General features: G+C 39.7%; 1 protein-coding gene across 1 annotated transcript in view; it reads left to right on the top strand.

Moving 5' to 3' along the window:
- The first annotated feature begins 1,555 nt into the window (after positions 1-1,555).
- Positions 1,556-25,861, top strand: part of lrig1 (leucine-rich repeats and immunoglobulin-like domains 1) — a 38,304-nt gene continuing 13,998 nt past the window's right edge. Inside the window, exons 1-9 of the mRNA XM_077530025.1 lie at positions 1,556-2,540; positions 14,258-14,329; positions 14,911-14,985; positions 18,909-19,046; positions 19,272-19,415; positions 20,921-21,064; positions 21,454-21,597; positions 23,628-23,771; positions 25,423-25,503. Of these exons, the coding sequence (XP_077386151.1) occupies positions 2,338-2,540; positions 14,258-14,329; positions 14,911-14,985; positions 18,909-19,046; positions 19,272-19,415; positions 20,921-21,064; positions 21,454-21,597; positions 23,628-23,771; positions 25,423-25,503 (1,145 nt within the window). The 5' untranslated portion in view covers positions 1,556-2,337. The remainder of the gene's footprint in view (positions 2,541-14,257; positions 14,330-14,910; positions 14,986-18,908; positions 19,047-19,271; positions 19,416-20,920; positions 21,065-21,453; positions 21,598-23,627; positions 23,772-25,422; positions 25,504-25,861) is intronic.

Here is a 25,861-nt window from a genome sequence, read left to right as displayed (position 1 = left end):
ACAGTTCCCTTAAAATAGATTGCAAAACACATGATCCATCTGTTTCAGGCACGTCAAAAATATTGTGTCAAGCATATTTGGGACAACTGGAGTGAAGAGCTCATTGCGTGTTGCTTGTAAATACGGAAGCAGTAGACAAGATATGTGTTAGAAAAAAACAAAATAAAACCAAAAACACCTTTGGTGTATTTATTTTAATGCTCAAACAAAAATGCATGAATGCACCATCACTTGTTTTCACAGTGCCTTTTATCACAAGCATTTCAGTCAAATGCACTGCAAATTGTTTTAGCTGCAGTGTTTTACACACTGTGTGGAAAACAGTCACAGCCTTAAACTGTTACAATGACAGTATGATGGAGTCAAGTTCATTAGTTGTGTCACTAACGTTTCAGATTAATGTAATTCATGAAAAACCGATGAACTCACATTGTGCAGGACCCCATTGGGGAAATAGTTTCCTCACTCTGCAATGTGGAACCTTTTCTTAGTATTCTTTGGGAAAGGAACAAGAAATCATACCACTGAAGTGCCTGCAGTGCTGCAGGTGTGAATATCTATGTGCCTGCAAGAATGATTAATAGCAATGAAATGTTGGACTTCTACCAACACAAAACAATCACCCAATTCCTTTATACAGTCAACTAACACAACATGTGAATGCCTGGTAAGAAGTTATGAAAAATATTTGTCGGCAAACAATCTTATGGGAAAACTGCTTTATTGCAGATGTGCATTTCTGAGATGACATGATGTGGACAATTTAAAAATAGGATTGTTGCTCAAGTATGAATCTGAATCCACTTTACTCACTGGGTCCGTTTTGTAGGTTTCCATCGTGAGTTTGTATGGAATTTCTTGATTTGTCAGAAGCACTTTTTCCCTCCACTTTCTTTACAGAATGCTATAGTTATCCTATTTTGTGGCAGTGCCGAACCATGATGAATGATCACAGTAGTGATTTAGAACTGGAAAAAGGGCTTAATTCTTGGTTGTCTTTTCTTTGAATCTGTGACGTTATCAAAACTTGGTGTTGCTAAATAATATACACACTGTCCCTTTAATAAGTACAACTTGGAAAGGATTAGTTGTACCACCAGTCAAAGTGACATGATAAAACCACAGCTAACATCCTCATTTTAAGCACTTCGTTTAAGTTTGAGGATTTATTTCTTTTATGGTCGCCTCATATGAAAACGTAATGACATTTTAAACCAGTTTTGTGATTATGGCTTGTTGTAAAGGGATTAGCTGGGCTGCGTTCGGCGCTGGCGGCCCCTTTAAGAAAGAGCGAGAGTAAGTGAGAGGAGGCGGTGTTTGAGGTTTCACACTCCGGGGTGGGAAACATGGGCGGGCCTTGACACCGCTGACTGACAGCAGGTCCAAACGATGCATCTCGGCCGTGCATGGAGAACCTAAACTAACCAATGAGGGAAAGGTGTTACGCCTTCGTCATTTACAAACAGCCAATCGCAGCGAGCCAAAGGAGGCTCCTGGAATCACTGTTGTGCTTCCAACGTGGGACTACACTAACCTACGAGAAAAAAAAAGGAAAAGTAAGCCAGAGGACAAAACTCATGGTGGCGGTACACGGTCAAAAGGAGGGGGACTCTTTTTATACTATTACTTGACTTGTTTAGGTTTTTTTTTTTACTACAGCCTGCAACTGATATACTGCTAATCGGGTTCTCTATCGGAGTTTTGTGGCCTTTTCAAAGTTGGACTGGGAGTTGGATTTAAACAGTCGAGACTGAGATTGGAACGCAATGCTTCGCTCGGCTTGAGAACAACGCTGGAGTCATTTTACGGTTGAAAAAGTTGGCTTAACTTTTACTCTGCGTTGGACATTAAACTACTTAGGTGTAGGTCATTGTTAAAGCGACGTTAACTTTGCAACCTGTGTGGTTGCTTGTCATGTTTTAGTGAACCGGGCGCGCTGTGCCCTTTAAACGACTATTTTGTTGTTGTTGTTGTTGAACGTTTGCAAACATGTTGGAAAAATTGGTGGGGACGCAGAGAATGTAGCGTGAAATGTTACATCAACGCTCAGCAATTGTTAAATTGAGTCGAAAGTGCAATACTGTGACTTTTTTTCTGACCAAACTGTGAATCACCTTTGATTCGAAGCGCGCGTCGGACACCGAGGAGAAAGTTGGACCTCTGTCCTAAATGACTTTTTCCATCTTACCATTTGTGGTTTTGGTGTCTAGAGGAATTCAAATGAAACTTTTATTATGCTTTAAAGTGCATTTAACTTTTTCGGGGCTCCACTAATATTCCAGTTTGCGGGTTCAAGTGGAGAACTCAGCAGCGGCGCTTTTGAAAACTGGATACAAAATGGCGGCGCCCCCCGGACGTTTTGGATATACTTCTCGTTGTGTTTTCTATTTATTTTTTACACTCGAACTTTTCATCAGTCACGGATTGAGTTCCGAGTTGCAGTGTGCCCAGAACTGTACCTGCAATGAAGATTCAGTGGACTGCAGTAATCTGGAGCAGACAGCACCGCCTGTAGATCTGCCTGTCAGGACGGTTTCCTTGTAAGTGAATCACTTAATTCATCTTTTAGTGACTTAATGTTTGATTAGAACTTGAATTACAACTGTCTGCCTGATACTTGAAAAGCTTCCTTTTTTTTTATTTTTTATTTTTTATTTTTTTAAACCTTGTTTTCCAAGTGACTTTTACATGAAGTTGCATGATAAATTGAGGTTCCACCTGTGGCAAAGCACCTGCCATCCAATACTAAGTCATTATAGACATCAGTACAACTTTACAAATTCTGCTGTAAACGTTTGTTATGTGAAGATTAATACAATAGTTCATAACATGTTTCACAAGAGGCCAAGGCAGTCAGGCCCATTGTCAGACCATATTTAGCTCTGCTGGATTATTGTCTATTGCATCATCTCTAGATGCTGTTTTACATAGAGCTTAAACTAGTAAACATGTCTGTCAGATAATGGCTGCAAATATCAGGGCATATACTGTACTTTTTTTTACTTTGCATGGTACTGCATACTTCACTTCCAACAAGAGTAGCACTGTGCTCACGGGCTCGCATTATTATTATTTTTTTAAATTACTTTTACTTATCAAATGTAACAGTACCCATTCTTGTTTAACATCGACACATAAAGCAGAATAGCATTAGCCATCTTTACCTTGTTGCTGTTGTACCTTACTTGTTGTCAATTACCATGATCATCAGGTCAAAGACTTTTTTCCAGTGTTTGACACTTCGGGTTTGGTGCAGCAGCACTTGAGTGTATATACTGGTGCATTGTGTGTGTGTGTTTTTTTTTTTTTTTTGGTCCATAGAAGCCTCATTTTACCTGTTGGGGAATTTGGCAGACGGCTCTGCAACACAGTGAGCATTCTGGCATACCAAGGGCACTTGCCAATTTGGAACCATATCTAAGTGTTGGCACAGGTAGTTTAACACGATTTTGGTGAATTTGATCGGAGCACAGGCAAACAGATCGTGCGCTGGATGTAATTACGCTTCATTTGTAAATATGACAATGGTGTAGAGCAAACCCATAGAAATCAAATTATTGAATGCTTTATTATTACTGTCACGGCCACGGCACAGCTTTGGGGGTGGTGGGTTACACACAGACATGAACAATCAGGGTGGAAGGTGATCTCCAAGTGAATACGGTACTGAACAGACCAGCGATCTCCCTGGTCAACTTTCCTTAAAATTGTACTTTGTGTGCTTCGGCCTCTTGCATGGACTCCAGCAAATTAGTTTCCTCTTCCACCAAGTCAATGACTGCACCTCTCATACGGGATTTGAAAGGGAATGGGAGGAGACGCTGCAATTGGTGACGAATCAAGTCGACTGTGTTCACGCCCACTACGCTGCACCAAGTTGCGTGTGTCTGTGAAAATACTAAAACCTAGTCAAGGCAGATTTAGGCCGCATATCACACTAGACTTGCTTGAGGCATGAAAATAGTGCCTTTTGTCCTCTTCGCACAAATGACAAATGCAACTTTTTAAAAGTCTCAAATACATGAATAATTGCAAATGTACTTTGGCCACTTCGATACTCACAAAGCCACTGCCACTAAAGAGCAATACTGCATGTGTTTATTGGGCATGTATGCAAACACTATCATGGTTGTCTTGGCGGAAGGTGTGCACTTTCCGCTGGACAAGTGTCTCATCATAACAGCTGCATTTGATTTGTGTAAAACGATGGTACTGATCCCGTTTAGTCCATCTTACTTTTGCTAAATTAATGCTAAATTACTGTTATAAACCACTAACTTAGCTGCATATTTTGCCGCTTGAGAGTCAATCAGTTGCTGGCAGGCAACTCGGAGAACTCAAGTCGATGAATGAGGCCTCATTACATTAACTAACCACAAAAGGGTAATTTCAGGATTAGAACAAGGAAGCATTTTTTATTTCCTAAAACATAGTTTCGGTAAATTACTGTAGCTTTTTGTAGCATAGTAAAACAGGGCTATTACCATTATTATAATAATTATAGAGCCACATGAAACAATGTCTATAATAAAGTGCAGGACAAATTACTGTAGGCTACCGGTTGTCTGGTTGATGTTTTAGTAATGAAAGGTGTAAGCTCAAACAGAGTAAAAAGAGTTGTTCTTTTACATAGAGACGGCGGATTAGACTAATACTGATACTAAAATGTACGTTTGTTACACAAAACAAGCTCATCAAATGTTTGCAAATAACATAAAACAAACTAGCATTGTCACCATCGAATTGTCTTAGTCGATTAATCTATCGCTTATTCAGTCGATTAATTGACTAATCTGATTTATTTTAATTTTGTATTAAAATGTATTACGAAAGCATTTTTTCCACCTGGTTTTTTATTTATGAACCAGTGATTGGTGTTTATTTCATACTATGTATTCGTATAGTGATTTAAAAAAAAAAAAGGGGGGGGGGGGGTTGATGTTATACTATGTTAACGGTAACAGATCTATGCAAATATCTTATTTTGATTAAACACAGCTCATATTCAGTCTTCTTTTATGAAGGTCTACAGAAATCAGCGAACAATTACTCTTGATATGCTGAAATCAGAGGATTTGGACAATTTTAAGTTATAAAATGGCTCCAAACGATTACTCGATTTTTAAAATAGTTGTTGATTAATTTGATAATAAATTAGTTGGCGATTTAATCGATTCATTTTGACAGCTCTAAAATAAACCAGCTCATTACCTCGAATAAATCTGTTTAGTTTAGTTACAGTAAACCGTATGACAAGTTTGATTCAACTTTGAAATTAATGCGCTACCGGTAATTGTACTTTTTTTGTGTTGTGGGCTGAATCAGTTTTTGAATGCTATCGAACGGCCTAATTTGTCATATTTTTGACTGTTTAACATTGTTAGATGGTGATGGGTAGATTTAGTAGAAACCAGTCATGTGAAAATAAATTTCAGTCTTTAGTGAGCAGAGTGAGTGAGTGCACTGTCTTGTAGAGGTTGTTATTATGTTAATGCAGTCTCATAAGTTTGGATTACAGCAATAACTACTTGTGTGTGTCCTGTGGTGGGACAAAAGTTTGCTAAAAGTTAATGGCTGTAAATTCAGAGGATCAGTGGTTATGTGGTTGGGTGTACACGTCCACTTTTAGAAGTGGGCATGGCTTCTAATGAACGTATATGTGGAGAAAAAGGACTCTTAATGCCGTGCAGCAGTCTAGATAATCTTGTTCTTTACAAAAAAGTGCATATCAAAAGAATGAAGGTCACCCCTCCCTCTTTAAATTCGTCCATTCTTCTTTATCCCTTGTACTCTCTCTGTCTTTTTTTTTTTTTTTTGGCCATCTTGAGGACTGCTCCCGACATCTAACAAATGGCACCACCACTCTTGGTTGTTTGTTCGTTGCATTCAGTTAATGCTGTAATGACATTCAAAGCAGGTTTCCTCTCATGGAGTCACATATTGTCTCTCAGGAGTGGTGCCTCATCTTATTTTCAGCCACAGTAATGTGCATAAAAAGCACTTTACCCACAACGCCACCAACATAATGGGATTTTTCAAACAAAAAAGAAAAAGCATAAGGATTATTCATTTTGACTGTGATTTCTGTGATGGGCTAGCGATAAAGCAGATATGCAGTGTCTGTCTGACTCGCCAGCATTTCAGGTCAGAAAGTACAGTCTTCTTTTTTTTTTTTAAAGCATTTAATGGTACTTTTCAGTATTGACTACTACACTACAGCAACAGCAGCTCAAAGAAAATCTGGTCTAAAGCCAGCGGAAGCCAACCACTGAATGATCCTCTTTGTAAACCAGCATTTCCCAAGTGGCTTCCCAAGTTCTCTAATGTGCTTCACTGCTTGGCATGCTATGCTGCTACTTGTCCCCTAACCATATCCCCAAACCTTACAGACTTGTTGGTAAACAGTGTCTTTAACAGTTGGCTTTGGCCTCAGGAATTGGATTTGTGTTGGTGGTTTCCTGATAGTGGCTGGTTGATGACTGTACGGCAGAGGGTGGAGCTCCAGATCACCTGGCCTCTGGGAATATGAGGTGATAGTGGGGAGGACCGTGGGGGCAGCTATTCCAGCCTCCTGCATGCAAGTGTTTTGTCAACGTTGCGGTTCGCCACCAATCATGCCTTCCGGCCGGTCTCACTTGTTGGTGAAAGTCCTGCCAGTGGTCACAAACCTCAAGTGCTCTCATACATGGTGTGCTAGTTGAATGCCACTTTGTCCGAAATGGATTTGTTCCCATCCCATGCTTATTAGTTAACTTGGCACATTTGCTGTCAAGATCGGCAGACTGGACAACAGCTAAATGCAGACGTGCTTGATGAACATTTCAGCAGACACATAGCAACAACAGCAGCTCTCAGCAGTCTTATAACCCTTGTGGTTTCATGGCAATTTCACACTAGGCCGCGTTGTAATCCTGTGGTATTGAGAGTGATTATATACCAAGTTTGTTTATTGCCACAGTTTCCCTTGCTGTGTGCCTTGCGTGTTCCCTGGCAGATATTTTAAAGCCACAGTTTGAGCATCACGGAGGGTTCTGGGTTATGTTATACTTGGCATTGAATTTTATCAGCTGTTCTTCACTTTTTATTTCAGTAAAGTTATTTGGTGTGATGTGCACTGTAAATCTTGTGGGCATTGCAATTATACTTGTGTCATGAGGTACATACAGGAAGTGTAGAACATCTCCTTGGCAAAGGGTGGGGGCGGGGGTGTTTAAGAGCAGCTATGGTTTCGCTTCAGCATGCAGATAATGGCTAAAGTAAATATGAGGAAATCAATTGGACTCATCTGCAATACACTTGTAAGGACAGTCAGACAGCTGCTACTGAAAGTCATTCTACAAGAATCTTGTCCATAGAATAGACATGCATTTTGTGAAGACACTTTTTTTTTTTCTTCTTTCACTCTAGCCTAAAGTATGTCTACATAGTAGATTCATCAATGAATCATCTGTGAATTTCCAACATCTGCTGGTTAGATGTTAGAAAAAAGTGTGACCTTGATTGACAGACTTTGAGGTATTGTCCATGCAAGTGAAGCAACTTCTCTTCAGAAATGTGCCTATGTACCTTTAGCCCAGAAATGTAAATTATCCAATGCCTTGGACGTTGAACACAAACTAATTATGATTGCATTATGGCTAGCTTCAGTGTTATTCTCATCTCGAGCTTGCATCATTGAGGCCAGGCTACAAGGTCATGATGTGCCTCTGGCTACTGCAGACCCTTTTGCCCAAATTTCTGCATTTGAACAGCATTGTCTGTGTGCCAAAGCACCAGTGCACTTGGCCCCAAGATGTGGCTGAACATCATGCTTGAGAAAACTTAAGAAACTAACTCGCTCTCCCAGTCTTGAGTGATCTCAAAGGCTTGAGAGAGAACACATTTGCTGTGAGCATAATCTAATGCAAGCGGATAACTATGCGCACCATTTCAATGCCATGTGTCTCAAAACAGGGAGCTACTGGTAATTTCTAACTACTCCACACTGGATGGCTTATTCTGAAGAGGGACAATTAATTTCTTAGTCATCTTAAAAACTTAAGAGAAAAAGTAATTCTTTAACCCAAAGTTTCATGAAAGTAGAAGGCCAATTTCTTTAGTTTTTGTTGTGTTTTTGAGAACATTTAGATTTGATATCAAAAGGTGAACATGAGACAAAGATCAATATTTCCATAAATTTAAATCTTCATTTGATACTGAACTTCGCATTATTTGAAACAAAACACAATATTGTTAAGCAAGGAAAAAGTATTGGAAAATACTTAAATTAGCTTAAAGCTAATGTGCCCTATTCATTTGCTTGCAAAAACTTCATCAAGCCTGTGACCCGCTGACATCACCAAACCTTTGCGTTCTTCTTTTGTGAGGCTTTTCCAAGGTTTTACCACAGCCTCTTTCAGTTGTTGTTAGTTTTAGGGCGGGCTACTCCCCTTGTCTGCTTATTTGGATATTGTGTTCATCAATCTAAAAGCTTACGCTTCCTTTTTACCCTGATGAACTCTTGTTTTGGCATTTTCTTAAGGATCAGTGTTTATTTATTTTTTTTCACGATGGATCTCCTAATCACTTTTGTTGCAAATGACAGACAACATATTTCTGTGAATTTGTTTGTTTTGCTGTCACCATAATATGTTACATCAATGATTATTAATGAGCCTTGGCTGAAGCCTCTGAGAAGCATCAAGCGAGCTACATATCTGGAGCTGTGACATTACCTCCACTTTGTTTCACAGATGGGCTTGTCGATTAAGAATCTTAAGCAGATCATTTCTTTCTTCCATCACTTCCATCAAGTTTAATGTTAGTCTCTACAATCCATAAAACCTTGCCCTATGATTTTGGAGGCTTGAGATCTTGCTTTTTTTCAGTTTGGCGTTCATGTTCTTCTTGCTTATGATCTTATTGTGTAGCCTCTTCTCCTGGTGTGGCCTGTTTTATTTTATTTATTTATTTTTTACAGCTCCCGTAATGTTTCTTTCGTCAACTGTAGCTGTTTTCTTGGTCTACTCGTTCAACATCTGTTATTTACAGTACAGGACATTACAAATGGTTGTATTTGCTGTGGGCACTGGGCAATGTCTCTAATTGATTTTCCATCTTCTCTCACCTTCACAATTGCTAGTTTTTCCATCCATAGACAACTCACTAATTTTCATGTGGGGTACACCTCTAATGAGTACAGGACTATTGTGGTCAGCGTCCAATTGTGTTAAAATAATCAATGTAATGCACCACACCTGGGCAATAAACACCTGCCATTTACATTTTAAATTTCTAATAGCTTACATAAAAAGTGTTGATTTTAAACAAAATCTGTTAGTTCTGTTTTTTTCGCTTGTCTATCAGAGCCATATATAAATGCAGTACAATACAAATACTGGCTGTTCCTGAGTGTTAGGGGCAGTGTGGTGCCGTGCATACATAGTGTACACACTTAAAGTGAGAACAGAAGAAAGGTGTGATTGAATTCTATTAAAATAACTATTTTTCACAGATTGGGAAGAATTTGTGCCTTTGCGTAGTATTTATCTTATCTGTGGGTATGTGTTCCCACAGCATTTGTGTGTGAATATTCATTATTTGAAGGAAAAACACAATCGACGTCGATGCAAACTTCCCCTTAGAATTTGAATTTGATCATCCGTTAACTCTGGCATTAGCACTAGGCTAGCGATGTTTTACAAACAAATCATGTTTTGTCATGATTTATCATCATTTATTTTTGCTGCTTATTGATTTTGACGTTTGAGACCTGATACCGGTACATTGAATACATTGATTTTTTTTTTTTTTTTTTTTTTTTCTTCTCCTTTCCCCCCCTTTACTACAGACTCAGTGAAGGCTAAGTAATCCTTGGGCAGTTTGGGCACAGTACTGTAATTTGAATGAATTATAAAAAACTAAACTGAAAGCCAGTTACTGATTTAATTTAAAATATCAGTAGTAGTATTTTTGCTTGCGCTATTTTTTCCTTAGTTAGTGTATACAATTAATTCTGACTTGAGTCACACGGTAAATGTCATCCTGATTCTTAATTTAAGATTGTTTCATTACTATTTATTTGATCAATTGAAGCTTCTTTAATGGAGTATATAATAAACTTATTCAGAGAGGATTTATTTATTAAATTATTATTAATAAAAAATATTCTTACCCTTGACTTTATTTCGCAATATGTCCCTTACCTTGACCGTCGGTTACCGTGAAGGGATGCAATTGATACCGTGATATGAATTCTGGGCCATATCTCCCAGCTCTACCACATATTTAAATCTTTAAATCTTGCATGTCAATTCACTTTGAACTTGCAACTTGCTCTTAACTTGTCCAATTAGATGTTGGCTTTTACTCCATTGCGTCCCTTTCTTTTGAACTTGCATGTAAAATGGTATCCAGGAGCTGCTGCAAGTTTTTGTGTACATCACTGCAGTTGCCTGGCTATAAGGCTGGCCCCGATGACAGATTTTTGTGTTTGTGTGTGTTTGCTTGTAATTGTAAGTGTGGCTGTCTGACACGCAGGTTATTATTTGATAAGTTTTATGATGCTATTAAATTTAGCACATTTAAAGGCTTTTCTGTCTCTGTGGGGCTGAAAGAAGCTAATTACTGACATCACTTAACACTGGATAAGCAAAGTTAAGACAGCATCTATGTACAATTGGAACAGGAAGAATAATGATGATGTATCGTTGCATGTCCAAGTCTGTGCTCTTTTGCTTTCCCCCTCCCTTACGCTGTCTGTGCTGTTAACAATCATCGTCATGTTATGACATCATCCCTATACTCCCATCTTTCTTCTGGTCCCTCAGCACCTATACATAGCACAGCTATTTTTTTTAAAGCTTTTAAATGTGTTTTATTTGTCAAATTAACTACAAGGTACAGCCACTGAGCTCAATTTTTCTTTGTTTTTGCTTTATCAGACTGGCCTTCACTTTCCTTTATCATTTTACTCTTGGAAAGATTTCTCAGTGGGCAAGTTTGACACTAATGCCTTCGATTAGCCACATAGTCTTCCAGCAGTTGGGCCACTTAAAATGACAAATTGTGACCTACACTGCAAGATGAACTTTACTATAACTAACTGCACAAGCTATGAGTCACAAGTAATAACTTCAAGTTGTCTTTTGGCAGACTTATAGACATGAACTCCAAAGGTATATTAATAATCAATAAGCAGTTTTACTTTTTCTCATTTTATTTATTTATTTATTTATTTACTTACTTATTTTTTGCGTGTCCTGAAAAACTGCTGGAGTTTTTAATGTGATTGTAATCATAAGATGAAGTTGGTACAGTTTAAAATTTCAACGAAACGGATGTATGTCAAATATAAAAGACTTGAATGTATTCTTCTGACGTGTCAAAAGTTGGTTACTTGACAAAAATACTGAAATCTCTCAACAAACCGGGACACTCTCTGTCTCTCGGCCTGTTTGTACAAACAAGTCGTACCAAACAATCGAACTGTATTTGATGCACTGGAAAACCAAGTTACTTTGCAGTGTGTTTTTAATACCAGCGTCAATTCCAGTCGCAAATATACATCCTTTCCCAGCTGGTTATACTGTATGGAACGACATCAAATCTCGTTTTCTCTCCCATGAATTAGTCAGAAATGACTTCTAGGCATCTGATGCCTGCACTGTAAATTCCTTAAGAAGCAATTGCCGGGCCACTATCTGGAAAGCATTAACCACGCTTAGTGCTGGATTCCCCCTTTTCACTCCTCAGTGGAGGAGGGAAAGAGGGAGGAAAACTACTGTTATCACCATATTCTCATACAGTAGGTGTTTAATTGCCACAAACCTTATCTGATAGGCAAGAGAATAAATCAGACTGTACGAAGCAGAGATAAATATGCTTGCTGAGTGTATGCCACAGTTGGCTGAGAAAAGGGTGCATGCTGGCATGCGCACAAACAAAGGCATGATTGTTTGTTTGTTACAGCTTTTAGCACGCGTGAAGCAATTTTCCACATTTTGCGTGTGTGTGTTTTCTAAATATATACCTCGGAGGCAGTGGAACCCCGAAGCAAAGTTGATTTTTTTTTTCTTTTTAAATACACTTATCTTCAACATAACGAGGCAATTGCCTCCTGTTGCAGGGGATGATAATTTCGTGATCTAGACCACAAAAGGAGGTGTCGCATTAAACGTTCATAATATAGACACACATACAACTCCCTGTCAGGCCAGTACCTGGAGGGCAGACACATGCGCAGCTATTACCTCGTCACCTTCTCAAACAAGGGGAAAGACACGTGGAGGGAAGTGGTCATTATCTGTAATCAAACCCAGGAGACATGAAAGAAAAATCTGTCAGAGAAAAAAAAAATGCTTGATTTGCATTAAATGGTAGTTAAAAAAAAAAAAAAAATCAAGTGCACTATATTGTTGGATGAGAACAGTCTTTTTCTTTTTGCTGGGGCAAAATTCAGGTTAAGGTCAAAATTATGGTTTCTGAAACAATAAGGATAACACGTATGCATGCATAAGCGGACAGTTACTCCCATATACATGGTATTTGTTATCAATTGGAATATCCCCATCGGAACAGCAATGCATGAGACGACAACATCATTACGCATATACGGGGTGGCACAAAAAAAAAAAAAAAAAAAAAAAAAAAAAAAAGGAACTTTTTTAACAATCCAATAAAACCAAGAGTGATGGGATAAAAATATTGTATTCGTAGTAACTGAAACCTTACAACATGGCATTGAAGAAATAAAAAAAAAAAAAAAATCCTGTAGATTTCGACCTCATGTACAAATGCATTCTGGAAATCTGCTGTTTGAGATTCAACATTGTTCACTGCAACGTTTCAGCTGGGATAGCTGAGATTCCACCGTTGTTTCTTAAATGGTATGTTTTAAAGTTTAAATTACTATAAATAAAATATGTTTCTTCTATCACTTTGACGTTTTTTTTTTGTTTTTGTTTTTTGTCACCCTGTACATTTCCGCTTCTTATTAATTACTACCATCAATAAAAGGCAAACAGTGCGGTGAATAAAGTAGGTATAGCATAGTATCACATTTGTGAAATTCTTTTAATTATTATAGTTATTAAAATATTATATGATGAATATATTTTTTTCCAGATTTTTTAAAGCACAATGAGAATCGCACATTTTTACAACTACCACCTTTTGCACCACCTGTGTTAATGTCACAGACTAACCACACTAATACATTAGTCTGCTTCCTCCACACTCCAAAAGTGTGCTGCTGAGCTGCGTCTGACTTTCTCCATGTTTGTTTACCTCTGCTTGCGTATTTCCGGTGGGTTGCTTGCATTTATATAGTATATACACGCGAGCATTTTTCGCCATATAAAATAACGAGAAAACGCAGCGAAGAAATCAATGTATTCAAATTTGGCTTGTTTAGTGAGCGGTAAGTTAAGAAGGCAGCCACACATACAAGTAGTGCATGTACTCAAAGACCAAGATTCCTTAGGAATAGAGCATACGCAGAACACAAACAATTTTCCTTCAAAAGGAGGTACATCATTCGTTACACGTTTATATGACCAAATAAAAAAGTGTCCCTGAACAAGAACTCATCTCTCAGCAAGCCTCCAAAACATTCCTGGTCAGTCTCTCACGTACAGAGGGATGGAGGTGGTGGGGGCTTGGGGAGTAGGCTGGGATCTGTGGATTCCCTTTGTCTCACCCAGCCTTACCCCACCGGCAAACACAAACACTGCTCTCACTGCAGCCATCCCTCTGCCAACAGGCTCTGTGGGCCAGCAAAGCAGAAGGTGTGTGTGTGTGACAGACAGTACTATAGGTTGGACTTGCTTATGCGTGAAATTAATTTGATGAATTTGGCATGGGAAGTTTACTGTGAAATGCAGATGTTTGCCAGTAAATGCTCACATAACAGCTCCTCCTCCCCCTCTCATGTTGTCTGAGGTAACTATATTGCTGAATAAGTCACTCATCCTCTGTATATCCAGTGCCACCTAACTAATGTTTGACTCAAGTGTAAATTGATTGTGCAGATGAGTGGCCTGATCATTTTGTTGGCGTAGTGATCAAGGAGAGAGAGTTGCTCTATTGATAGTATTGATTTTCACCTTGTATTCAACCGGATGATTTTACGCTTTGTTTACAGTTTGAATTAACTGTCGTGGCACATAGGAGGAGACTTAAAATGCCAATGAATGAACCAAATAAAAATGCATCATTAATTCGCTCTGGAAATTAAGCTTATTCTGCAAATTCATTTTCACCTCTTCTGTTTTTCCAGAAATCTTGGCCACAGCAAGTTGACTACCATCAGCGTAGAAGTGTTTGACAACCTACCAAATTTACGAGAGTTGTAAGTATCCATAGTCCATACACATCAGATATTTACAGTGTATATATGGAAAGCTTATTTCTTGTGTCTATCTCCTTGAAGAAATTTTCATGCCAAACGTTTATTTGTTCCGTACCTACTATAAGGACTGTAGCTGCTTTTGTCTCATCAGCTTGTAACGTTTGTGGTTGGCACTTGGGAGCAGCTTCCTCGTAGGTGTTACCTTGAACTAAGTCCGATTGAGAATAAGTGGTGGTTTGCTATATTAAGCCTCCCCTCCACCACCTGATACTGTAGTCACCGCTGGCCTTGTAAATATTTTATATGGCGAGAAGAGGACTTGGCTCCGTTTCACTCAGCGCCACAACACAAGACAAATACACACTCATAGAAAATGGAAAGTCCATTCATGACATCGTCAGGCCAACCAGCCAGTCACACTCTGCTCAACATATTCTGCTTGCGTTTTATTTTTATCTTCCCACATTGGAAATATTTTCATTATTCATGGAATTTAGAAAAAAAAACATCTAATGACAACTACTTTTTTTTTTTTAAGTGTTCTCCTCAATAACCAACTATTGTGATTTGTCACTTTTCAGGCGGCTGGACCACAATGAGTTGACCTTGATACCAGATTTAGGACAGGCAGCTTCCAAGATTGTAGCACTCTACCTGTGAGTATGGCCCCTCTTAAAACCTGTTGCCAGAATGATCTGCCTCTTCGTTACTGTATTCTTAGGCCTCTGGCCTCTTTGAAATGCTCTTGAAATAGTCTTATGACATCTGTCAAGGATGCAAATGCTTTTGCAAGTCTGTTTTAGAACAGTATCAGTATCGGACAATCTGCAAAAGTAGAATGTTAGAAGATCACACACACACAAAAAAATAAATAAATAAATAAATAAATAAATAAATAAAAAAAATCAGTACTGTAACTAGATTTCCAGTTGAGGTCTTTGGGTATCATTCTAAGGTTTGAAAAATATTACCCAGACATTTGTGTCATGTGAGCAGACTGCTTGCTTGGAGGAACTGCTGTGTAAAGTTCTAACTTGGGTCCCCCGAGTCGTGAATCTGTGCCTGTGGGGACTGCTTGGTTTGGCATCTCACTGGAGATTTACTGCCTTATATGGGAGGGAGAGTATGTGTTAATGCCCCACAGTCAATATGCAATTGAAATTACGATTGTAAAAAGGTTGTACTTTATATTTTACATGGTGGGTTTTGGCAGTACTTATTGCAAAATTCAGCTGGAATGCTTGTATATTTGTAATGTGAAACTCACATAATCATGTTACAATGGACGAGAAGCATTGCGTAAGAGTCTAATAACTGAGACCTAGTCTGCTAACTTGAGCCAGATTTGATTCAACTCTTACTATAATACGTTATTTAAATACACTTTCTTAAGTTTCTTCTTCTCAAGAATGCTTCGACGTATTTAAGACACTCAAATTAAACACTAATTGGGAAGGTTAGATTGAGGTTGCAACTAAACCGTTTACAGCCTTGACGCTGATATGATTAGCAGTAGTTATCGCTGGATAGCAGACATTATCCATTTAGTTTCACGGAAAAATTGCACTCTGAAATTAGTCATTGGTTTTCATTTGATGGCTTTCTGTCTTCTGACCAATGACCATCAAAACATTCTTTCTAAGACCAATCCTCTATCTTGTCCTTTGCTAACCAAGAGCCACACTTTTAATTTTCTTTACACCTTGCTGGAGTGCTGGCCGCCTGCCTGATAGCCTGCAGCTGCTGGTCCCTGTAACACTGGTGATTTGATCGTCATATCGTTTCAGTGCTGAGCGTTGCAAGAGTCACACCTTAGACTGTCTCTGTGCTTGCTTCCCAGAACTGATCCTGACAAATTTTTTGTGGTCAGTGTGTTCTCGTTTTATATAGGATGAGATTTGAGGTTTGATCAAGCCCTCACAAGCAACAATTTTCAAAACTATTTTAAATGTTTTTGACACTTGTGCATTTCCCCTCACACACTTTCGCAAGTTATTTGATGCACTTTTTGTTTTTTTTAAATACAAAATATCCCTCCATTCCTCAATTCTCTGTACCACTTATCCTCACTACAGAAAAACTTTATTTGCACCAACCATTTAGTAACGCCCCTCCAAATAATCAGGGGGTCTTTTTTTGGCCTGACTTGAAGCCTGTTGCCAGGGAAGGGCCCATGGGTCTGACAGGAGAAGAGGCTAGAGGGAGGGTTGAATATTTACAAAGCCACACAGCTGAAGTGAAGGCCCACTGAAGCACTTGCAGCTGCAGCTGTCCGTCATATAGCTTACAGTAAAATGGCTAACAGCGAGCCAGAGAAGAGGAGGAGGAGGAGGAGGATGATGAGGAAGGAATGGGGTGGATGTGTCAGATCAGGGTGACATCACTGTTAGGTGAAAGAGAAATGGTGTACCAATAGAGTACATTGTCAGAGAGTCGTGTTGGAAAACGGATGTTTAAAAGAGAAATGAAAGTTGATGGCGTCTTCTATTGTATCAAAGAGACTTTGGACCATTGTGCTATACATTAACCTGTGGCGGGCAGTGAGTTCAGACCTGGGCCTTCAATTGGTAAAGTGACTAAATCAGGTCTTAATAACACCATCATCACATTGCTAGATAATTTACACAAAATATTATATAACTATGCTTGGCATTAAAGAAGAGACAGAGGCATTTCACATATTTTTTACAACTATATTTACAGAATATTGCTGAGCCTTGATTATGAAGATGGATTGAATTAATGTCTTGTCTCTAGCCTTCCTGTGTGGCGTGGGCGAAGTCTCCCACGTTAGAAACCTTCTATGCACGTTTCACTATTCGCTGGGCAGCCAGTTATTTATCCATATATAAAATGCAATTTTGTCATGCATTTGTTTAGGAAATGTATGATGGCATGCTGCGTGGCCCTCTACTAACGCTGATGAAACATTGTGGCCTCTTCCATGATTTAAGTTTCCCATCCCCGCTGTACACTAAAATATAGCTGTATCCAATGTAATAGTCATTGATTGTAGACTACATATGGCTTTGCAGAAGCCAAACATGACATTTGAATCTCTACTAGCAATGAAGGTGTCATTGACTTTGTAGCAACTGACCTTCTCCATTGTACACATTTGTCTGCCTTGTCAACTTCAAAGGGAGATTCTTATACAACTTGGGTGGGGAGATCATATTTGGCTGGTGGGTGATAAGATTTTCAAATAATTCTCCTTTTGTTGTAATGGCCAGCCTCCATCGTGAAAAGACTTCCTAATTGCCCTCAAAGATGGCACTGGAAACTAGAGAATGGTCTTGTTAGTGTAAACTGCTGATGCGTTGCATGCATCAAAAGAAGTGTCAAAGAGACCTGGGCTCATGCTAATCAGATGGTTGATGGGCCATGTTAATGAGATTTTGGAATTAAGAAGAATCAAGAGTGAATAAAGCTCCTCAACATCAAAGGCTACAAGAGCGAACCAAGCACCTCTTTATCAGCCTTGTCACTGGCTGTATGATAATTATGGCCACCAGTGTCGGCCAGTAAAGTTTTCATAAACGCTGCTATTGTATGTCCCTACTTCAAACACGCTGAGCGCTCTCTCACGCACAGCTGGATTCTCAACCGTGGGAGGGAGCAAGCTTTGGTGGGGGCTTGAGTGGTGGAACTGGAACGAGCGAGAGGTCAATCTCTTCCACCAGTCTGAGGCTGATCTGTTTTTCCCAGCAGAGGTCACCAGCTGTTGACCCTCCCTCACTTCTTAACTATTCCCTCTTTTTCTCCTCCCCCATTCCTTCCCTCATGCTCTGTGCTCAAAGTAGCCACTGTTTGTTACCCTGTCCCATGTGTGTGTTGTGTTATTTGTGTTTGTGCGCTTGCACGGTTCATCCTTAACCATTTCTGCCTGTGTTTATTCAGGTGGGCACTGTGATGTGACCCCCTTATACCCCCACCCCCACTCACCAATAAATGGCTGTGTGTGTCCATCTGCTAGCTGAAGGCTAGAAAGGAAGGAGGGACTGACCTTGTTTTGACAGTTTGACTGGTGGAACACCTGCGCTCTTTTGCTTTCTTTGGCTCTTTCAACACGCACAACCCTGGGAATATAACTAGTTGCAGAATATTGCCGAGCCTTGATTATGAAGATGGGTTGAATTAATGTCTCGCCTCTGGCCTTCCTCTGTGGAGTCTCCCACCACGTTAGAAAATAGGTGCGTTAGGTTAATTACAGACAATGTAGTTGTGAATAGTAGTTTGAATGGTTTCTACTTTATATGTGCGAACAGTCCAGGATGTACCCAGCCTCTCCTCTGAAGTCAGCTGGGAAAGGCCATAGCTCTCCTGTGACCACAACAAGACTAAAGATCTTAATTGAGTTTATTTATATAGTCCGAGCGTCCTGGGTTTGAATATAAGCTTACAGGTGCCAAATTGGTCAATTCAACATAAAAGAATCGGAAGAGTTCTCCGAAACAGTGCTCATACAACTAAACATTGGTGCAATGATTCCCAGGAAAGCAAAATCATCCATCATGGTTCAATTTATGCAGTAAATGTTTCAGTTTGTTAATAAAAAATATGTTTTTAAATTTCCCAGACAACACAACAAAATCCGCAGTATTGAAGGCATACAAATCAGAAACCTTGTTTCCTTGGAAACCTTGGACCTGAGCAATAATGACATCACTGAACTCCGAGGACACTCCTTTCCTGCAGGCCTCCAGATTAGAGATTTGTAAGTATTTGTTGGATATTGAAATACGCATTAAATGCAGTTATACAAGTGACTTCTTGAGTTTAATTCTGCGGTAAAATAGCAGTTATTGTTTTCAAGCTATACAATATTCATAGTTCCTCCATTTGCAAGCATAATGGCAGTGTGCAACCTCACTGAAAAAAAGAAATGTGGCCATTCGCGTATGCGTGGAGTGAGTGTGCAGCTGTGTTTGGTCGTCCTCAGGTACCTAAGCAACAACAAGATCAGCACATTAGAGCTGGGAGCGCTGGACCATCTCGGCTCCACTCTCCAGGTCCTGAGATTGAGCAGAAACCGTGTCAGTCAGATTCCTGTGAGGGCATTCCAGCTCCCGAGGCTCACTCAGCTGTGAGTACCTTTTGGATTTATGTCAGTTGAAAAACACAATGTGTCTGTGCTGACATGGATCTGTTTGGATCAGTCAGAACTAGGGTGTCTCAGTTCGGATGTCATGGTTTGATGAATACACTCAAATGACAACTGATAGTACATGTTTGTCGTCATGGCGTTCGATGACATCAAATGGACACAATAGTTTTTTTTCCCCACACTCGATAAGTGGTCATTTGCATGCACCTTTGTTTCCGCAGGTCATTAACATTCACTCGCCCATTCGCGCATTCGTCTTGCCCTCTCCTGTCAGTCAACTAGTTCGAGGGGATGATGATGATAATAACGAACTAGTGATAATGCTAATTGCATAGTTGAGCTAACGGCTATGTCTACGGTGCTCTTTCTGTAGTATTTCATTGCTTTTGGGTGACTGGGTGGATGTTTATGCAATGTGGGTATCATCAGCAGGAATTTCAAGAGACTGGCGACCAGCACCAGGTACCGTTTTAAACAATACCAGCGTATCGAGTAGCCTCTCAATATCTCTTGCAGCTCGTGCATCAAACAAGACTTTAATAATTAACATGAGCTTTTGTTTATGAGAGGATTGATTTAGATCACTTGGAAAAAGGTATTTGTTTAGTCCAGCTACATATTTTACATTAGAAAGTATTTGAAAAATAAAAGTAAGAAAACTATATATCAAAGTATGAATAATAAAACAATCATCTTGTCCAATCTAGTCCCAAAATGTACTTAGTGTGTAATCTGAGCTTGTTGAAAGGAACACAAAGCTGCTTATATTTGCAGGGAGCTATGATTTTTCTGCCTGTCACGATACAGTGCTGACATATATAAAAATCGATATTTCTGATGACTAAATGTATTTAAAAAAATACTCAGCAACAATAATGATGATAATGAGATGGTTGAACTTCCACTGAAAGCTCTCTCTGACGATGTAGACAAGCCTTTTTTTCCCTTGGGGAAATACTTGGAAATAAAGCTTGAGTACTTTTTAAGTGATAATCTGCATTTTATACCACGTTATCTCAGGTACCGTACTTGTAAAAGTTATAAATAATACTTGTTGGACAAACTATTTGCATTGTCTGGTAAAAATAAACTTGGAAATTTTGCTTTTTCGTAGTTTTTTTTTAAAATTTTTTATTTATTTATTTTTTTATACTTTTTCCTCTTATACCGAACTTGTGCCGAACCATGACCCCAAAACCGAACCGTGACTTCTGTGAACCGTTACAACCCCTAGTCAGAACCAAACTCCTTTAATAAATAATATATTTTTTTGTAACTTAGAATTAATGTCTCCCTAATTTATAGGGTTTGGAGGCATTCCAAAATGTTAGCCGAACTTTGTTTTTGTCTCACTGGGGTTAAAGTATTGATCGTTAACGCGTGTAACCCGAACAGTAAAGGTGCTCTGGAATTGAAGTTTAAATAATTCAAACTCTTTCCCCATATTTTCTGTTTGTGTGTGTGTGTGTCTGTCCAACCTGCAGTGAACTCAACAGGAATCGTATCCGTCAGGTTGAGGGTTTGACTTTCCAAGGTCTTTCCAGCCTGGAGGTTCTTAAGCTACAAAGGAATAGCATCAGCAAGTTGACTGATGGTGCTTTCTGGGATCTTGCCAAGATGAAAGTCCTGTACGTATCTGTGGGAAGACTTGAAACATAGTCGATGCTTGATCACCCAGCAAAATCAGAAATTTGTACTGTATATAACCCAAAGTGACTTTTTCTTACAAAGTTCATTTGAACCAGGCCCTATCTATCACGAGTCACGACTGTGAAAGTAATCATCTGATTTAAGACTTTGAGTGTTCCTCAATGTCTCTTGCAGGATTAGTCTTCACAACTGCGTCTTACATATTATATTCTTTAGAACTGTAACCATATACAGTAGTTCACACAATAGTCAGAACTGACTTTTGACTCTTGAAATTTATAGTTAGATATTTACTGGCAGGATTCTGTTGTCATCAATCCACCTTGTCAAGATTGCTGAAATATCTGATTTATTGTTTCTAATCCAGACACCTGGACTACAACAGTCTGACTGAGGTGAACAGTGGCTCCTTGTATGGTCTGACTTCTCTTCAGCAGCTTTTCCTCAGTAACAACTCAATAACCCGCATCAATCCTGATGGGTGGAAGTTCTGCCAGAAGCTGAGGGAATTGTAAGTGCCAGCGCCAAAATCAGCGCGAAGTGCAGAATTAGAAAATACATATATATTATTATTATTATTATTATTATTATTATTATTATTATTATTATAAACAAAGCAATAACATGCATGAAATTACAGCTTGTATCTGACCTAAACTTAAGCAATGATTTATTCTCAATACCAGACAATTACTTTCAACAGAGCATATTTTTTTTCTGCAAAGTGAATTTCTTCTACTTGTGTTTTATTTTTATTTTTTTCGTTTTCTGGCATTCTCGAGACCTTTATATTAGCCACACTCCACCAATATTATCTTCATACCTTTACAAGTGTTAAATGACATTGGCCTTTTATACTCCAATATGTGATACTAGACCAAGGATAATCCTGTTTATCCCATAATTAGACATGAGCTCAACAGCTTTGAAACTGTCTCATACAAGTTTCCTTGCTGTATTGTGCAGTGTTGGGTGTGTGAGCTCTGCTCGCTGTGTTGTGGTAATTACACTGAAGGATCACATTTGCTCCCATTGTCAACTGAAGGACAAGGTATTACCTGAGAGCCTTCCCTTTTCTGTTGACATGACAGTCATTTCACTGTTGTAAAGTGCTTGGCTCAGCTGAGGCGTTCCTAAATGCGAGGTAGCCCAGGGTTTCTGTGTTTGTTGATGTGTAACAGTTAGACAAGATTACGAGTTAGATGGCTTGGATGTAAATTTGCTGTTCATATCTGAGGGCCATATCCTGTAAACATGTCTATGAATGATAGATTGCAACCTGGTTCTCCTATTGGCGCTACACAAAACAGAAGTAGCATAAGGTTTATTTGAGTTCCAGTCATCCTGTTGCTTGTTCTTTATTAGATGTGTGTTTTTGCATCCCTTATGGGGCAGGCGATGCTGTCAACAACAAGGCTCTCTGTAAGGGCGACAGGAAGGACAATAAAATGTTCAAACTTCCTTTGACAGCTATCAATGCTAGTATGGTGTGTATTTGTCTTTTATGTATTCTGCAATGTTCCCTTATGAGAGATTTAGAGATTCAACTTTAAACCTTTACTTTACACTTCACCTGTGTGGCTAAAATAGGCTAAAATAGGCAAAAACGTAATGGACATTTTTACATGAAAGACCATATCAACACCCTCAAAAATATATGCTCATATTTGGGTTTTTAAAAACCTGAATAAGATCCTGTGGGTTGCCCCTTTTCTAACCTGAATATTGGTCATATAAATGTTTATCGTGGTACCTCCATTAAACGGAAGATTTGTTTGTGTTTTACGGACGCTCTATTCACAAGGAATCTTGGTCTTTTGACGAGAGGAATTACTTGTATGCGCGGTGGCATTGTTATGTTGCCACTCGCTAAGAAAGCCTATCTTGAAGACATTGGCTTTCTTCATGTGTTTTCACATTATTTTCTCTCTATGGCGAAAATGCCACAGTGTGTGTTTATATAAACACATATGCATGTAGTGTACTGTATATAAGTCGGTGCGTCAGGTGCGCAACCCACTGGAAATAAAAACCAGAGGTAAACAAACACGGACAAAGCAGCACATTTTTGAAGCAAGGACGAAATTTACTACTGTACTTTACATTAGTGTGTGAGTGCCGTGAATTTAATGTCTTTTATTGACCGAAGAAAGTAAGAAACGGAAATAACGTCTATATGCGTAATGACGTCCATGCGTCATGGTTTAGATGCAGTATTCAAATATATGTATGCGATGATAACTGTTATGCTCAAACGTTTGTAAACGGGTTATCTAGAATGTTTCAGAAACCGGAATTTTGGATATTGACTGCATTGTAAAAGTACTGTAGTCTGTGGTGGGCAAAGTATCACAATGTAAGAACACAGGGTCAAGTAGCCCATAGACTGTCAACAGGCCGTGGAGCTCAAGTAAAATATTTGCCTTGCTACATGCTTTCTATCAGCTTCTTCCATACCTTGCACGGAACATTTGAATCCCCCCCCCTTCTTTTTGTAACTTGTCTATTCTTCTTGTTGTGCCTCACTCTTTCCCTCTCCAGGAATCTGTCGTATAACAACTTGACTCGTCTGGATGAAGGCAGTCTGGCGGTACTGGGGGATCTGCACACCCTCCGTCTGGGGCACAACTCAATAAGCCACATCGCTGAGGGAGCCTTCAGAGGCCTCAGGGCTGTACGCATCCTGTAAGTCTACCCCCCTCATCTGCCATTAGCAAGTCAAAATCACTCTCAATAACCCCCACATAACTGTGGTGCCCTCGCGGTTAATAAGGTTGAGATGTGCCGCAAGGGAGCAGTGAAAGCTGAGATGTTTTCATATTTGTTTAGCTCTGTGATTATGTGATGTTTAAGTTTGTGGTCCCTACAGCTGAGTTTAGGTGTTTGCACTATTCAAAGTTTGATCATGTTTGCGTTCAAGCATTTTGTTGTTGTTGTAGTTGTTGTTTTATTTAGACAAGGTATTGCGGACTCACTATTTGTCATGGTTTCCGCGGCAACTTTCTGGTCTTTCTTTCTTTGTTTCATTTGTCTGCTTTTGTTTTGGTTCTAATAGACTCGTTTTCACTCATTTCCCTGCCTTTGGAACCCATGCAACAAGTTAGTTTTCCCCCTTTGATCCTTCTTTTGCCGAACACATTAAAAAAACAAAAAAAACAAAACTGAACTGTGGTGACTGAGCACAGTCTGGGTGTTAGAGCCAGGTATTGTTGTGCCCACACATTCTCTGTCTGCACAGTGGCATTTCTCCTTTTTTATTTTCATGCACACACATTTTATCTGTTCTTTCATCCTCCCTGTTCATCCCGGCACTCTGCTGTCTTTGAGGCAGACCTAATCTAATCAGTGGAGGGGAGAACGGTCATAGACTGAGCCCGAAAGTTAGCTGGGGGAGCTTTAATTGGGCCTGCTTTGCTGGCTGAGCTGGCATTGCACCGGAGCCTGCAGTGGGGTGTGAAAGCTCCAAACAAGCCTGCATGTCCCCTTTTTTGGCCACGGGGGTTGTTGGCCCATCGTACGGCCTTCACCCGTCAACGCTTTTCTCCCTCCTATCGTGGTCCCTTGCTTTTGAGCCCCCACCACCGGCCTTAACAAGCCAACAACCATTCACATCCAGCCAGCCAGAAAGAGTAGGAAATTGGCAGCTCGAGTTTGACGGCCAGTGGGGGATGAAAAGAACAAGGGGGGTGGGGTCTGCAAAGAATGGGAAGGAGCAGTATTATGTTATTGTGAAGATGGTGATGGGTGGGTGTGGTTGTCCAGCAACCTCAAAGGGTCTTTCACAAGTTTGAAAGATGATTTAGTATAGAAGTGTTTGTTCCCTTGCTAGATAGTTGGCCCTGACTGTATTGTGAGAAAGTAACTGAAAAACACTCAACAAGTGTTAAGGAACTCCCAAAATCTCCCAAAAAGAAGCTATTCTTTCATTAAATCTATTCTGCCTTTGCCCAGCCATTGCTAAGCTTGGTCTAGAACCCCATCAAGACTTTTGGCTGGGCTTTACCTGCCGCTGACAGACAGACCGAGTTGTCCTGCCCAGTACAATACACTCTGGTCTTCTTCCCAGATCCTGCGCACTGCCATGAATTATGCTTTACAGACGCTAACATGCACACTCCTCTGCCTCGCTAAAGAAAGAATGCACTTGTTTGGCAGAGTACAGCAGCAGAGGGGCTCTTTAGGCCAGGTGCGAGGGGGGTGAGGCGGCAATCCATGACTTCAAAACTCGGCTTTGCCAAGGCTCTGAAAAACTTCAGTGCTGGGAGACTCTGAACTTGTTCTCATCCTCCCTCTTTCCAATGTTTTCATCCTAACCCTTTTCTCTCATTCTCTGCAGGGAGCTGGACCATAACGACATCTCAGGCACAATAGAGGATACCAACGGGGCCTTCTCGGGATTGGATAGCCTCAGTAAGCTGTGAGTGTCTCTCATTTTTAATCCTTCTCATTCTTTTCACTTAGTCTTTTTTTGCCCTGGTACTCCCCATAAAGTTGATAACAAGCATTCTCATGTCGCTACGCTTTCATTTAAAATGGAAAAGTTTGAAGTGGCACTCTGTCAGGACCATACTTTTTACCTTTTGAATCGAGCTTTCCTTTTTTAAAGCAAAATTGGCAAGTTCAACATGAAAAGTTGGGAAATTAGTTGAGAATTCTCCAGGGATTTAGAGTAGGTGGTGGCTTTCGGCAGTAATACCCAGTAATCAAGCTACTGAATGAAAAGATGGTGTCCAGCCAAGATGGTTCCCAGTGTGTGCGCTGCTAAAGGAGAAAAA

The sequence above is a fragment of the Festucalex cinctus genome, chromosome 8 (assembly GCF_051991245.1).
Source record: "Festucalex cinctus isolate MCC-2025b chromosome 8, RoL_Fcin_1.0, whole genome shotgun sequence".
Taxonomy (NCBI): domain Eukaryota; kingdom Metazoa; phylum Chordata; class Actinopteri; order Syngnathiformes; family Syngnathidae; genus Festucalex; species Festucalex cinctus.
This window is presented reverse-complemented; position numbering and strand designations above follow the sequence as displayed.